The sequence below is a fragment of the Mercenaria mercenaria genome, chromosome 18, assembly GCF_021730395.1.
Source record: "Mercenaria mercenaria strain notata chromosome 18, MADL_Memer_1, whole genome shotgun sequence".
Lineage (NCBI taxonomy): Eukaryota > Metazoa > Mollusca > Bivalvia > Venerida > Veneridae > Mercenaria > Mercenaria mercenaria.
The window spans coordinates 22,544,470-22,561,093 of record NC_069378.1 but is presented as its reverse complement, the minus strand read 5'-3'; the positions used below and the strand labels follow the sequence as shown (position 1 = coordinate 22,561,093).

The 16,624-nt window shown below is 34.3% G+C and overlaps 1 protein-coding gene across 1 annotated transcript; it reads left to right on the top strand.

Moving 5' to 3' along the window:
- The first annotated feature begins 9,349 nt into the window (after nucleotides 1-9,349).
- On the top strand, nucleotides 9,350-10,336 carry LOC123538037 (E3 ubiquitin-protein ligase TRIM31-like). Its single transcript, XM_045321994.2, has one exon. The coding sequence runs from the start codon at nucleotides 9,350-9,352 to the stop codon at nucleotides 10,334-10,336; it is 987 nt and encodes a 328-aa protein (XP_045177929.2).
- Nucleotides 10,337-16,624: the final 6,288 nt, after the last annotated feature.

Sequence of the window (16,624 nt, the reverse complement as noted above, 5' to 3'; positions counted from 1 at the left end):
GAATTGTCTTAAATTACATTATATTTTCATGGTTTATGTGTTGTGTAGCCTGAGTGTAGGGTACGATAATGATGACAAATTGAATCAAATAAATTTCAGATATGACACATCCTATCCACGCAGCGCATGGAATGTTTTGATAACAAACCAGTGTAACAAAAGTGTAGATATTAAAATAACAAACTATGAAGTTCGTTGTTTCTTTTTTCTGTTTGTTTTTGTTTTGTTTCTTTTGTTTTGATTTGTGTGTGTGTGTTGTTTTTTAGCTTTTTAGGGTGAAGGAAGTCCCCAAGTGCCCCTCCGGACATTATTTCGTTACCGGAGGGCACATTGGTAGAGCCATCAACCATTCGTAAGCAAGCTGGATGGCTCCCTCACATGAACAATTCTCAAAGCGAGAGAAGCCCGAACCCACATTGGTGAAGCCCCCCCAATCAACTATATGGTTCAATATAGACCATTACAGTAGTTCAAGGTGTGCTGTGCATTTTCAGATATATTGCAATGAATTATTAAATTTAAATTAGTTTCATTATTGGGTATGTCTTACTCTATTAAAAATATATTTATCTATATGGAGGACCGTATTCGAACTCGACAAAGTTATTGGAGATGCTACAAGACATTTAATTCGATTTTAAAGTACAAAGAGTAAAAATGAAAGGTTCTCTCCGTTTAGAACTGCGTATGTTTCTTGTTGACTAAGCCTACTGAATTGAGAAAGGCATACATGAATGTCTTTTTCACATTAAAATATGTTCCAACAATGTATCAAAACTACCAAATAAAGCGACAAGCACTTGAAATATTTATACCAATTCATGAACAATTATGAAAGTAAGGCGAAATCCTTAATACATTGTTTCAATTTTAAATATCTCGGGCCTGATTCACAAAAGTTCATACGTCTCACCCTAAGTTCAATCCTAAGTATGGACTTTTAAAACATATTTGAGCCGCGTCATGAGAAAACCAACATAGTGTGTTTGCGACCAGCATGGATCCATACCGGCCTGCGCATCCGCGCAGTCTGGTCAGGATCCATGTTGTTCGCTTTCAGAGCCTACTGTAATTAGAGAAACCGTTAGCGAACAGCATGGATCCATGCTGGTCGCAAAGCCACTATGTTGGTTTTCTCATGGCGCGGCTCATTTATTTTAATCAATTGTATCATTTTACAAAGGTATCATCTATTCAGTTGCATCATGACAGATCTGTGTTTCTTTCATTCGGATCAGATTCTAATGATAGTCGAATAGTTAAAAAGAATCGACATGAAATGATGTTCATGAAACACCTAACTCATAAGTTAATAACTTTTTTCCAAATAGTTTTCGGTAAACGGGGGACATGTATTCTAAACATGAAAAGAATGCATGATCACTTTTAAAACCGATGAAGGAAACAACTCAAGCATTCTCATAGCTATTTTCTATCATGTCTAGTCAGCTATGTAATGTAAGTCACTATTTGTGATCAGTCAAGTAAGACGAATTGCCCTTGAATATTGATGAATATTTTATTTATTTCAGTAAATACGTGTTCGGTGTATCAACCTAAATAACAATATAACTATTGTAAACAAATACAAGATACATAAATCCCGCACGATTATGATTTTCCTTCATTAAAACGTTTCAATACAGAAAATACTTTTGTGTAACATATTACAGTGGTATGCACTTAACTTCTATCATTGACAAGCTTTTTGAGTTCAACGATGCATGAGAACCATAACAATCAAACGATAATATAAACATGCTATCATATAAATTATCGTGCGGGAGTAGTACATTACATCATTTCACATGTACAGATAACTGTGCGGACAAAAAGTTCAGCTGCCAATCTCGTGATCTTGGGTTCGAGCGCTTTGTGTGCCTATATTACAATTTTTCAAATATTATCTGCATCCGTTCACAAAAAAAGCGTGTCTACACCGCTCAGCGTGAATATGTTGGTATAGTCTACGCCGCTGTATTGACAATTTAAAAATCGTAAACATTTTGATATTTCCAGATATGTTTCGTAAAATCAAGCATTACCATCGTAAAGAACCGGTAAAAAGCTTCAAAATACCACAGGAATATTCAAACAGATATGATTATTGAATAAGATACGACCGAAAATAATGTGCGTTCCTCGATTTGATTTTAATTTCATCAAATTGGCACATTTTGCGTCAATATAATTCGAGAAACAATGAAATCAACAAACTTTTAGATAATGCCGAGGAGGAACATGTTATTCGCTATCGTTTGCTATAAGTGTGGCCGTTAAAAGTGTTGAAGAAAACATGTTATCAATGAAAAACTGGAACACCTACATGTGTTGACTTTCAGCATCCGCCATCTTGGAAGTGTCTAAACATTTACGGCCGTACAGCTTACAAGACAGTGATTTTTAAAACATCTTATTGTAATGAATAATTAAAAATATCACATCGGAAACTTATCAAAAACAGAATAGATTATCGTACTTGTACTAACAGTATTGCAATATATATGACGGTAGTTCTTGAAATGTAGCAGACCTAAGATTGAAGTAATTGGATACACTCTTCTTGAATATTTGGTAAAACATAAATTGCATAGCGATTATAGGGTTGTCTTATTGTGTCCTGTCTTCCAGCTACACATTTCACCAATAATTTGATTTTGCTCTTTGAAACAACTCCATCAAAACGAATGAAGACAAACACATTCTTTCTCAAATAATAACATCGACCGGGTTAAGCTGTAAAACTGGATGATTATGATAAATTTTCAGATAACAAATAATGAAAGATAACACGCATGTTTTTGTTTCATTTACTTAGCGCCAATATGTTTCTAATAACAAATGCCAAGCTGAAATATACTTTGAATAGAAAAATGTTTGTCGTTTCAGGTAGATGCATGCCCTTCATTAATATGACAAGCACGACTGTGGCATATTTCTTCCACGAGATAGCTAGGTAGCTATCACGATATCATAAACGTTTCTAGAAATTTGTGCATTTTGGAAACATTTCTGCAAAACTATGGTGGCATATTTCTGCCACGAGATAGCTGGGTAGTTATCATGATAATATTATAAACTTTCCAAAAATATGTACATTCTTTCTAAAAAACATTTCAGCAAAACATGATATTTTCAGATATTTTATTTGTTTCCTGAAAATATTTTCGCGTAAAATTTCGAGTTAGTGCTTGAAACTGCCATGAGATACTTGGTAGCTATCACGATAATATTCTAAACTTACCTAAAAAGTTTAGCATTTTTCTGAAAACAATATCGCAATAAATAATTCTTTCCAGGATATGCTTTTAATTTCAAGGAAACTTTAGGCTATTGTGATAAAGTTTTCAGAAAAGTTTGAAATACCAAGGTAATTGCTTAAAGTATCGAAATAGCTATTTAACCAATAAATGGCAACTTACCAGTTAAATTAAACTAAATATATAGGAAACAGGAAGCACGTCTGCAACCTTTAGTAATACCAGATATTCTAATTGATTATGTATATTCTTGTCTACGTCACACCAAAATTCTTCAGAATAGTGATATTACTAATACTAAAACATCTACCGAATTTATCACATCCTTTTTAAATGAATTCTACTGTGATTTTACTTCAAAAATAACTTGTGCTTAGTATCAATCCGGGTGTTAAATACACTGGAATGTAACTGTACTGGAAAGTTTCAAATGTGTGAAGTCCGAATGTGGTTACTACATATTCATAACTTTTTCCTGCCGCAGACCGGTATTGGTTTCACCTTTACTTCCTGTAACTATCTGGGGTGAAGGTCATTTAACAGCTGATTAAAACTGTACATTTTGATTGGTGGATGAAATATTCAACAGATTTTCGAATGGAATAGATAATATTTCTTAAGGGGTGTGCAAGTGCTCTGAGCTATATTGTTAGACAGTATATTTCGTTGCAAGACTCCTGTGTAAATAGCTAACGTCATAAACCTGAATCCCCTCGGTAGTAAAACTGCCACAGAGTTCAACTACAAACCTGCCAACTATGCCTTTCTGATACGGAGTGATCTCCCGTAAACGATTTACAGTCAAGTCGTCCCCTAGTCAGCTCGTACACCATTCAACTCGTCCCCATTTTTGTCATTTCGTATCCCTTGACTATGTCAAAAATGTGTTCTGTAAAATATGATCTACATTAAAAACATGAAAATTTTACTTTAAAAACAACATTTTGTTTTGCATTATAAATACCCGCTCGTACGTAAAAGTGCATAGTGCATCCACGTTTCGTGGCTTAAAGTGTGCATTGACTAATGCGGCCGTGTATCTTTTTTAAAGATACTTCTTGTTTCTTATACTTTTTTCTCTTTCTTCCATATTGTTACATAGATACACTTCTGGTAACGGTTAAGAAAAAGGTTCATAAAATGACAAAAATATCTACTAACAAACGTTCTAATATCGCATCACAATTGCAGTAAAATGTACGTTTATCAGATGACGACGTAACATATGTAAGGTATTGATATCTAGTATTCAGTTAAGCGTTCAGCCTGTGGAATGCCCCGTCTTTGTGGTCAAATGAAAGCATTGGATGCCGATAGATTCATACGATGAAATGTATTTAGGTGGTATCTCGTATCTGCTGTTGCTTTAGCTGATTAACATTGTCACTTAACAAACACTTATTCATAGATGCATTCTTTCCTTTCCAGTTTCAATACGTAGATGTAGATTAAACATGCTATGAGTCTGCGATGCTGTTAAATCGGAGTAAATTATGTTTGTTTCGCCTTCAACGGCTGCTTAGTTTAAACATATTTATTGCATGAATTTCACAAATAACAATAGTACAGTAACCATTTTGCATGCAAAGAATATTGACGAAAGCACATTGTACTTATAAGGTCAATCTTCACTGCTTCATGAGGCGTTAAATGAAAAAGTTAGTGGAGATATAACTTGTCTGTTAGTATTTTTACGGAGGACTGGCGCAATCACAAAATAAAGTATATGAAATGGATCATCGTGCAACGCAATTCAATGCCTGTTTTCCCCAGCTTGTACTTAAAAATAATCATTACTGATAAATTGAAATAGGATTATAAAAACATCAAATTCATTGATAAAATATACGTCGTGACAGGTTCGATTAACATTGGCGGTGGTGATATCAAACGTGAAAGTAGAATTAGATTTCTTGGTGCATTTCTTGACGAAACCTTGAACTTTAAAGATCATGTAAATCGCAAATGTCGTACAGCCATGCTGGATTACCTACGAATTAAGAACAGCCGAAAATATTTAACCAAAGCAGCCGCTGAAAATTTAGTTTTGTCTCTAGTTATTTCACATCCGGATTACCTCAGTGTCATACTGTATGGTGTAACTGGTGGTGAAGTGCGTAAGAATGCATTTGTGTGCGAAACTTGTCCTTAACATGAGGAAATTTGACAGTTCCAAACAAGGATTGTATGACTTACATTGGTTGCCGGTGAAAGCAATACTTTCTTTCATGTATAGCTGTCACATTGGCAGAACACCTATTTATTTAACAGAACTGCTTACAGAGTATGTTGCTTATAGACAAGGTTTGAGATTGTCAGAAAATTCTGAATGTCGGTAGTTTGTTCGATACAACAAAACATTTAATGACAGAAGATTCTGTACTATTGGTCCAAAACTGTGGATTGAACAGCCGTTAGTATTACGCTTGATATATTTAAAACTCTTAAGACACTGTATTTTAGTGTTTTAAATTTTTTCATAATTGTTTTATATGCGATAACAGCAGGTGTTTAATTTTAGTTTTTTTTGTTTTTTTACATTTCATCATTAATAATTTAAGGTTTGTTAACATTAAATGTACAACGCCATTGAATATGTTATTGTATTGAAATAGGCGTATAATCAAATAAATCAGTTTCAGTTTTTCAGTTTCAGTTTCTAACGCACTCTACTTTGAGATATAACCTCGGTAAAATCTCATTTCATAAACTGGACCATAAACTTCATGAAAATCATTTTGATAACATAGGTATAATACAGCTACATTTCATGGTGGCAGGAGGACAATGTAGGTCCTTCCTGAACTTGTGTTTTCGCAACTTTATCTGCTAATGTTTTTCAGTATTGTTTTAAACACACCGATAAATGTAGAATCAATGTGTGGTTTAAACTTTACTAAATACATGAAGTACTGCGCATAGTGCTGATTTAATGATACAGTATACCTTGTCACCAGGGTAGATTTGTAGCAATTTATTATATTTCGTGTAATATAATGTTTTACCTGTTACAATTTCTGTCGCTTCAAGTACAGTATTCATCCTGGCTCGAAGTACATAACACTTCAGACATATTTCATACTGACAAAAAAAAGGAAAATACGGATAATAAACTTTTTCCCGTAGAAGTCGGCGTAGTTAATGATTGTATTAGACTTAGTGTGTTCATTAGCTTTCTAATATAAGCTTAAAATGCATGTCGTGGGGCTTGTGATTCCATGATAACATATTTTCTTTCATTTTAAAACAAATATGTGTGACTACGGCTTTTTTTGGCAGTTTCGTTGCCATTCTCTGTAAGACCAAATGGAATATAACGAAAAATTTGTTAGCAGAAAATCAAACACTTTACATGGTACACTATTTATCTTAACGTTTAAAATAATTATGGAAACAGAGATATTTGAAATATAATTTGCTTTTATTGTAATTTCTTAGAAAAATATTAAGTTTATAAAAGTATTTATATTTCCGTACGCCGAATCCAGGCTTTATTCTACGTTTTCCGGATAAATGACGTCCTGTATATCAAACGTGCAGAAGTACCTTAAAATACTTACAACAGTTCTCCTCATCTGACTTTTTATGGAAAAATCGTTGTGCTTGCAATTATTATTCTTATGGATTGTGTTGAATACAGGTAAAAAATCTTAAGCTGTGTTCCTTAAATAGACCACCGTCAACGCCTTTGAATTTTACATTCAGCTATATATGTCATGGGGCTCGTTTCCATGGTTATATTAATTTAGTTCAAGATATCACTATTATCCACTGAAAACAGTTATACAGTTTTAGTATATAAGTACCGATTTATCAATAGAAAAGAAAAAGCATGTACTAAACTAGGTACAATCTGCCCAATTCTCATTCTCATTTGAAAGTTGCCGTAATAAGTGACTTTGCAACCAACAATATTCCCAATAGCATCAGTTACCATCATATTCCGCATGACATTTCAATATAAGTAAATAAAAGCCGCAAAATATTGATCATTATTCAATGCGAACAGCCATTAAAAACAAGTCGTTTAAAATAGCTCAATTAAAAAGGATGCTCAGAATATAAAATTTATCAGTTTTGACGGTCAGAGACTACGATTTCAAAAAACTACAGGGAATCTACTGGGAATATGGTTAGTGTATTACCTGGAAATGCGGTAATGTGTGTCCGATCTTACTGGTCAGTCATTTCAACAAACCCGAGAAATGACTTTTTTTTTTCAAAATTAAAAATTTTTACTGCATTTACAGTTTTTTATTATACATTTTGATAAAGTTTGCTATATTTTATGTGTATTGAAAAAAAAATTATCAGATGAATTTCTCCCGACATTCTAACGATGTAAACAGGTGGTCATCTCATTCACGCGAACATTACTTTAATAAGGTATCCCTATTTATGTGTTTTACGTCCAACATTTTGGTGGAACTAAGATGGTTCTTGAGAAAAATGTAATCAGACATGCATGTTTCAATTTATGGAAGGCCGTACACACTATAACGTTATAATGAAGTCTATGGGGAAACAATTGATGTTCTCCAAACTTGACACATAACCTCATGACATCCATGACGTCATTTTAACGCAACAATATTTTGTAGCGTTTATAATAAGCAGTAATTTATTCATTATTTCAGTATTGTTAAACCATTAAGTATCAGATCGGAGACAGGTTAATAAGTTGTTTCACAAGAATGAATATAAAAACAAATTTAGCTTGTCGTAAATGTTGTCGTAAATCATCACGTTTACTTAGCTTCCGATTAAGTAAGCGCATATACAAACGTTAAGGTATATCGCCTCCTTAAAATTTTTTAGACAGTAAACACATTGTCTTGGTCCAATATATGTACTGCACAGTAATAAGGCGTTTTGAAATGTAAACAAACAAAACAATAGCATAAATCTACGTCAATACACTACGTTTACGATGCAAACAATAATTCCTCGTTGGCCGAGCGATAACGGTATTCCTGTTGTACTTTTTCGTCGGCAGTTCGATTCCCAGACCCGTAAAAAGTCATAATTATGTTTAAATACGCTTCGTGTTTAATATGATCTAATGTTTTCTGAAGCTTTCGTGAATGAATTGGAAACCAGAGAAAAACAAACTTACATAAAGTATGTACATTAAATGCAAAATGAAAAAAGATATGGACGGATGAAAGGCTCAAACCATCAAAATTATCACTACAAAATGATTACATGTCTATCCATTCAGCCTACTGCACCATCAAGCCAACTATTGAACTTACTTCCTTTATATTTTGTTTTAAAAGAGAGTGTTAAGTACTGTTTATTTATTTATATGTTGCTAAAAAAAAATACGCCATAATAATGTGTGGTACTTATATAGGTCACTGTCAATTTGTAAATAAAATCTTGTACTTCTGTTGTTTCTTTCATGCAAATCACGATTAATTGTCATTTGGAAAGAGTCTGTAAATAAATGAAACAATAGAACTATTTTAATTATTTTAATTATTTTAATTGTTATTATTAGTAGTGATAGTATTATATCCTATTAGAAACATATATTTATCAAATAGCCTCATACAAAGTGAAGTCCCATTTGACCATTAATGAGACAAGGTTAAATTGTTCACGAAACTGCAAAATAGCTGCTATTTAATGTTGAGTTCAGAACAAATTTGATGCATACGTAGGTGAAAATTTTAAAATTCAACAGGATAATCAAGGCTCAGAAATGAAATAAGACTGTTTTGTTTCTCTCCCATGCATCGGACGATATTCTTACAACGTACTGTTTTGTGTTATCATGTACCGACCTTGAGCTAGTTTTGTGTACATTTATCTTTTCACGTTTTCTGAAAATGGTTTAAGATTATAATCTCGAAAAGAAAAGACATTTAGCGCGAAGACTGATTTAAATTTAAAATGGGGACTGGTTAATAGCTGATAGTATATAAAACTGACGAAAGGTAGTTTTATTAAAGCATGGAATTAATATCGAAACTGGACATATATAATACATGTTTTACAAGGTACACAGCGACATAGTATAAATAGAAAAAGTTTATTAAATCCTGGAGGAAATAAACAATATCAGATTAATCAAAGGAGGGAAAATGGATAATTCAACCGAGGGTGCAAAGAAATCTGTCATTAACGGGAAATATGTGGATGACTTTAATTGTGCAATTTGCCATGAAGTGTATGAAAACCCTAGATATTTACAGTGTAATCACTCATTCTGTCTCAAGTGTATTATAGAATATATTCGGAAAAAACTTCATGAAAACTGTTTGGAGTTTTACTGTCCATTATGCAGAGCAGATATCAATCTTTCAATGCAGCGGCTAAGAAATATTATATTCGCAGAAGCATTAGAAGAAGATGACGTGAAACACATCTTTCCAAGGAACATAGCACTTGCCAGTGCTACGGAGAGCTTAAATATTGAGCAGGAATTCTGCACTGAACATCCAAGTAAAATCTACGATCACTTTTGTGCGGATCATGGACTTCTGTGCTGCAGCAAATGTATTTTGAAAACGCACCGTAACTGCAGACGTGTCATTGATATAGACGAATGCAATCAACAAACGTTCGAAGAACTTTTGCGTGAGTCACAGCGACAATTGTTTGCAAGTTACAAGATCTGTGACCAAACACTGACGTCACTAGAAAGCACAAGACGGAGTATGTTGCATTCCTTAGAAAATTTGAAATCAGGTGTAATAGATACTATCACAAAAGCACAAGATAATGTGAAACGGCTAGCACTAAGAGAAATTGAAAATGTTAAACAGTGGCGTGGACCGACGCCAAAGCCAATCCCATTTGGCTTCTCCTGCAATAGGCGAGCTTTCGTTTTGGAAATACAAAACATATCATCGAGAATAACAGATTGCAAACAGGTGAATACAACTGAAAATTTAGAGGCAAAATTAGCTGTACCCATACAAAATGTCAGAGCAAGCATCAAACGGAAACTTGATTCTGCAGGGTTAGATAGTTGTACTGCAACGGAGGTGAAGCGCGCAATGCCAGTTAAAAGTGGTATAGTGGTCAGTGATACAAAATGGAACAAGAAACCCTCTTTCGAGTTTTAAATGCAAATATGTATTATACATGTATTGAAAAAAATAAACTGCTATGGTCGTAAATAGTTGGAAGCTTTTAGCCGGACAAGCCACAAGTCTTATTAATGCAGCAAAACTCAAAAACGTTTATTTTTAGAAACGCAAGTATGTCTTATTCAATATTTCCTTATTGTTATATGTGTTATATGTTAGACATATTATATCAAATCAAAACCAATACCACTGTATGACTTGACAGAGCATGTATGATTTATATTTCCGTGTCGATTATGTTAAGTAATAATAAACGGGTAGATGACAGACTACTTTGTTTATTTATAGGTGTTCACGTTACTTTAATGTACAGATTACTACTGTTTGCAGATGAAATTGCCCCTTCGCCTTTTTTTAAATCGATAGAATTTTACCTTTACGTCACAAAAACGGCGAATCTATTTTTGGACCTCGTCTATACAGGTAACTCCGCCCTTTCAGTAAACTGGTAAGATTTATTTAAGCAAATACACTGAATGGAGTTGTTTACGTTGGCCACATGACCGAGAAGGTTTGATTTAAATACCGTTGAAACGGTTGTTAAGTTAGGTGGCGTGGATGTGAGAGAAAAAAAACGGAACATCTAATACATTATAGACATTCTCCTGCCTTAATTTCAGTACTCTTTGCTGCAGATTTTTAAATAATGTATCTTTTGTTTAGTTTTCTTAATGTAAAACGCGACTGAGTTATTGGAGTCGCTCATTTTAAATCACTGTAACCTATCATTGATTGAAGTCATAAGTTCAATTCCCGGAAACGATCATGCCTCTTCACATAAGGGATCAGACTGAAGACTTCCACTCCCTCCCCCCCACCACACACACACAACAACAACAACAACAAGAAAAAAAAACAATAGTCTATACCAAAACTAATAACATAATGGACTTAGATTTTCGATAGTTGAATTACGGAACATTTTATGATAAATCATATCAACCACATTCTGCAGAAAATTACAAGTGTTTTGTAGGTTGAAGGTTCAATGTCTGCGTGGCCGGATATTACTATAGACGTAAATGACTGTATCTTTTCACTTTTCCCTCGTCGATAATAATTGTCAAAACAAACAATAAACGCTGTTCCCGATTGGACGTAGTTAAATTGAATTATGAGTATTTACTTTGTTAAACAACGTATTGTTGAAAAACGGCGTTAAACGCAAAAAAAAAAAAAAAAAAAAAAAAAAAAAAAACTATTATATTTACGTTATTGTACCTTTTCAATCGTATACAAGGACGATACTGGGCCTATTTTTAGGCATGATTACTACGGGCCCTCGTGTCTTGTTACATTGATATTTCAAAGCGCGCTTTGTGTGTGTCATAGTGTTGGGCGGATCAATCAATATCTTAAAGGTAAAGAAAAAAACGCATTCACCCCTTCCAAGCGACAAGGTGAATACGGAAAAATGCTAGCGGGTTAACCTGTCAGGATTACTCCAAAAATAGCTTCACTTTCGCCGCTTTTGTGACGTATACGTATAACTCTATCAATTTCCAAAAATGTGAAGGGGCAATTTGATCTGAAAACAGTAGAAAAAGTGCGCTCAGTAATCCGAAACTGAAAGTTCACTGTTCATATCCTGAATCAGGAGTAGACGCATCTTTAGTCTATTTTTTGTTTATTCACCTTAAATAAACAAGGCGCCGCTGTGTTTTTAAAACGCAAAATAATGATATCGGGTGTATGACCAAATATGTTGTCATTGCGGTTTTAAGTTTAAGGTGAAGATCATATGAAGGTCAATGTCATCTATGTATAGATCAGTTTGTAGGTCTTACCACAGGTTTATTAAGTGTGAGTGTCAACTAAATTGTGTCATTTATGTGAGCTGTAGGACCACAAATGTTGTTTATTGCCACAAGGATCGATGAGTATGAGTATGAACTCAATCAGGTTATTAATGTGGGCGATAGGCAGTCTGGTTTGTACGGACGGATGAAGGTCAAGGTCATTTTGGTAGTTTAGTTTCAGTCTTTACTATAAATGTTTATTAAAGTTTTAATTTTGAAGGTGAAGGTCATATGGGAATCAAGATCATTTATAGGTCAGCTTATAGGTCTTGCCATAAGGCTTGTCGAGTGTGAGTATGAACTAAATTGTGTCATTATGAGGGTTTCAGGACCAAATTAGTTGTTTATTAGGGTTTAAAGTTTGAAGGTGAAGGTGATATGAGGGTCAAGGTTATTTATATATAGGTCATTATGTAGGTCTTGCCACAAAGTTTGTTGAGTGTGAGTAAATTGTGTCATTTATGAGGGTTGTCGGACCCAAATTGTTGTTTATTAAGGATTTGAGTTAGAAGTTGGAGTTCATATGAGGGTCAAGTTTTGGTCAGTAGTATAGGTCAGTTTGTAGGTCTTGCAATAAGGATTGTTGAGTGTGAGTATGTACTAAATCGGGGCTATAGGTAATCTGTTTGGACGGACGTACAGTTCAACCGCTTTATTTATGCCCGGGCCATAAATAATTGAAGAATGATAAAGGCAGTTTTTAATTCTTTTTATTAGCAAGGATGGTTTATTTTTCAATAGTTAGAACCGTTGTGTTACTATGTTACGTGGTTTTACATGTAGGGAGAGCGCAGCGCTACGGATCGCCGGGTCGTGAGTTCAATCCCTAGGCAGGGTGTTTATTCTCCGTGACGATTTGATAAAAAAATTGTGTCCGCAATAATTTGTCCTTCCCCCAGGGATTCATGTGGTGAAGTTGGCAGTTACTTGCAGAGAACAGAATCAAGGAAAACTGTTTAGGTGAAGTACCCGCCGTTACATGACTGAAATACTTGAAAGCCGTTATTAAACCCAAAACAAAACAAGATTAAGAACAAAAATCACATGTAGCTGTCTCTTATAACTCAAATGAGAGTGTAAAAGTATTAAAATACATTTTGCACTGTGATATTTTGATATTGAATGTCTTTACATTGACGAGACCGAAATAAACATTTTAATCATATCGTCGTGTAGCTATTAACATATCATTGTCTGACATAATCACGTGCACATTATAACATACTTTAAAGATTAGTAACCCTCTAAACTGAATAAAGTTATAAAAGTCACAATTAGTATAAACGGTTTCAGATAAATCAGAGAATATGACCAAACTAATGAGAAATTATGCATGACTGTGTAATTAAAGCAAAAAAAAAACATAAATAATTAAATGGCCATAAATTGTCCAAAATTACATAACTACAAAAGGAGATAGTTTCAAATAAGCTTATACATTCCTATTCAATCCTGCATGCCTTCTTAGCCATGTACATGTTGTAAATGTGATTAATAAATATTGTTTAAACCAAAAGATGGCTTCTGCGTTGTTTCCATCTATTTAGAAAAAAAAATGATTCCCATTGATTGTGTCGATTTGCTTTATATGGTTTTGATAACCTAACTGCATGAAAGAGTATCAAATTACTTCTTAAAAGGTTTTTCGTGAAATGTTCTGTTATGCATGTTGCTGCTGCGCAAATAACCCTAAAAGGAAAGGGTCATGATGAGCCTGGATCACCCACCTGAGTAATTGGGCTTACAGTATCTAGAATGTTAACAGGCTTTTATTTGATTTGACCATGTGGACTTGTTTTTGACCCCACATAACCCTGGTTCGAACATGGCATTTTGATCCTGACAAAGTTTTATGAAGATAAGATCATAAATGTGGCCTCTACAGTGTTAACAAGCTTTTCGTGTGATTTGAGCACGTGACCTAGATTTTGATTCAACATAACCAAAATTCAAACTTGACCTAGAAGTCATCAAGATAATTATTCTGACAAAGTTTCATAAAGATAGGGTCTTACATGTGGACTCTAGCGTGCTTACAAGCTTTTCCTTTGATTTGAGCGGGTGACCCAGATTTTGACCCTACATGACCCAGTTTCAAATTTGACCTAGGAAGTATGAAGATTAACATTCAGACCAAGTTACCCCGCATAACAAGGTTTCAAACTTTGCCTAAAGATTATAAGATAAACATACTGACCAAGTTTCATTAAGATAGGGTCTTAAATGTGGCATCTAGAGTGTAAACAAGATTTTCCTTTGATCTTGCCTAGTGAGCTAGTTTTTGACCCCACATGTTGAACTAGTGATAACCAAGATAAACATTCTGACCGAGTTTCATGAAGATAGGGTCATAAATGTGGCCTCTAGAATGTTAACAAACTTTTCCTTTGATTTGAGTGGGTTCATAGTTTTTGACCCCACATGACCAGGTTCCAAACTTTGCCTAAAGATCATAAAGATTAGCATTCTGACCAAGTTTCATTAAAATAGGGTCTTAAATGTGGCCTCTAGAATCTCAACAAGATTTTCCTTTGATCTTGCCTAGTGAGCTAGTTTTTGACCCCACATGACTCAGTTTCAAACTTGTCCTAGTGATAATCAAAATATATATTCTGACCGAGTTTCATGAAGATAGGGTCATAAATGGTGCCTCGAGTGTTAGCAAGCTTTTCCTTTAATTTAAGAGAGTGACCTCGTGTTTTACTCAACATAACACAGATTCCAACATAGCGTAGAGATCACCAAGATAAACATTCAGTCCAAGTTTCATGAAGATAGGATCGTACATGTGGTTTCTACAGTGTTAACAAGCTGTTCATGTGATTTGAGCGCGTGACCTAGTTTTTTTATCCTACATGACCCAGATTCAAAGCTGGCCTAGGATTTATCAAGATAAATATCCTGACAAGTGTCATGAAGATAAGGTCATACATGTAGCCTCTTGAGTATTAACAAGCTTTTCCTCTGATTTGAGCGGGTGACCGAGTTTTTGACCCCACATGACTAAGTTTCGAACTTTTTCCAACAGTTATCAAGATTAATATCCTGACAAAATTTCATGAAGATAAGGTCATACATGTGGCCTCTAGAGTGTTAACAAGCTTTTCCTCTGATTTGAGCAGGTGACCTAGTTTTTGACCCCACATGACTAAGTTTCGAACTTTTTCCGACAATTATCAAGATAAACATTCGGACAAAGTTTCAAGATAGAGTCTTAAATGTTGCCACTAGAGTTTTTTCTTTTGAGCTGGCCTAGTGGCATAGTTTTTGACCCCATATGACCAGGTTTCAGAATTGGCCTAAAATTATCAAGATAAACGTTCTGACCAAGTCTCATGAAGATAGGATCATAATTTGGGCCTCTAGAGTGTTAACAAGCTTTTCCTTTGATTTCACAGGGTCACCTAGTTTTCGACTCCGCATGACTCACATTAGAACTTGACTTAGAGGTCTTCAAGACAAATATTCTTACAAATTCTCATGAGATTTAAACTTAAACTTTAGAGTGTTAACAATACTTTCCTTTGATCTGGGCTACTGACCTAGTTTTTGACCCCCTATAACCCAGCTTCAAACTTGACCTAAAAATCATCAAGACAAACATTCTGACCAAATTTCATAAAGATTGGATCACAACTGTGGCCTTTAGAGTGTCAACAAGAAAAGTATTGACGGACGACGCACACCGCATAATGGACGACGACGGACGCCGGACAATGACCGGTCATAATTGCTCATCTTGAGCACTTCATGCTCAGGTGAGCTAAATAGCTGCCACAGCATAACATTAACTGATTCTCCCTATCTGTAGCTTATTTAAGGTACATTCTATAGCCAAAATATCGACATTTTAGTGCTTGTCTTTACAACCATTTTGAGAATTTTTACTGAAGAATTACATAATTTGATGAATGAAATGCCTATTGAAAATGATTTAGCTCTCCTTTGAAGTATATATCTTGAAAAACAAATGCCAACTTGTACCCGAAAATCCGGACAGAAGACAGAAAAAAATATTTTTAGGCGGTCATATTTTTTTCAAAATCGACAGCTGCTACATTCAAGCATTATTCTGCCTAAAATTGTGACCAAAACGTGCCTAGATAATATATCATCTACTTCCTGCGAGCAATCAATTTTTAAATAAATTTGATGAAAGTGCCTTTTAGAGTCGATAATTTCAGATAATTTTTATTTTCTCTTTTTTTCATGCAGACATCATCATTTCACAACTAATTTGAGATAAACATGCGTATCTATGACAAAAATCCATAATATCATTACAAGGGCAATACACATAAAAGTCAGATGTGTCAATTTTATTTTTAGAAACGGTTGTAGTCACAAAGTAATTGACAGAATAAAATGTAAATTTCAGCATATTTTTTCACACAAAAATGTGTTAGTGCGTAGAAATGTGATCAGGCTGAGCACATGGTCTTATGGATTTCATAATTTTCGGCGC

Excerpts from the sequence above, each read along its gene's own strand:
- LOC123538037 (XM_045321994.2), top strand. The coding sequence starts at position 9,350 with ATGGATAATTCAACCGAGGGTGCAAAGAAATCTGTCATTAACGGGAAA.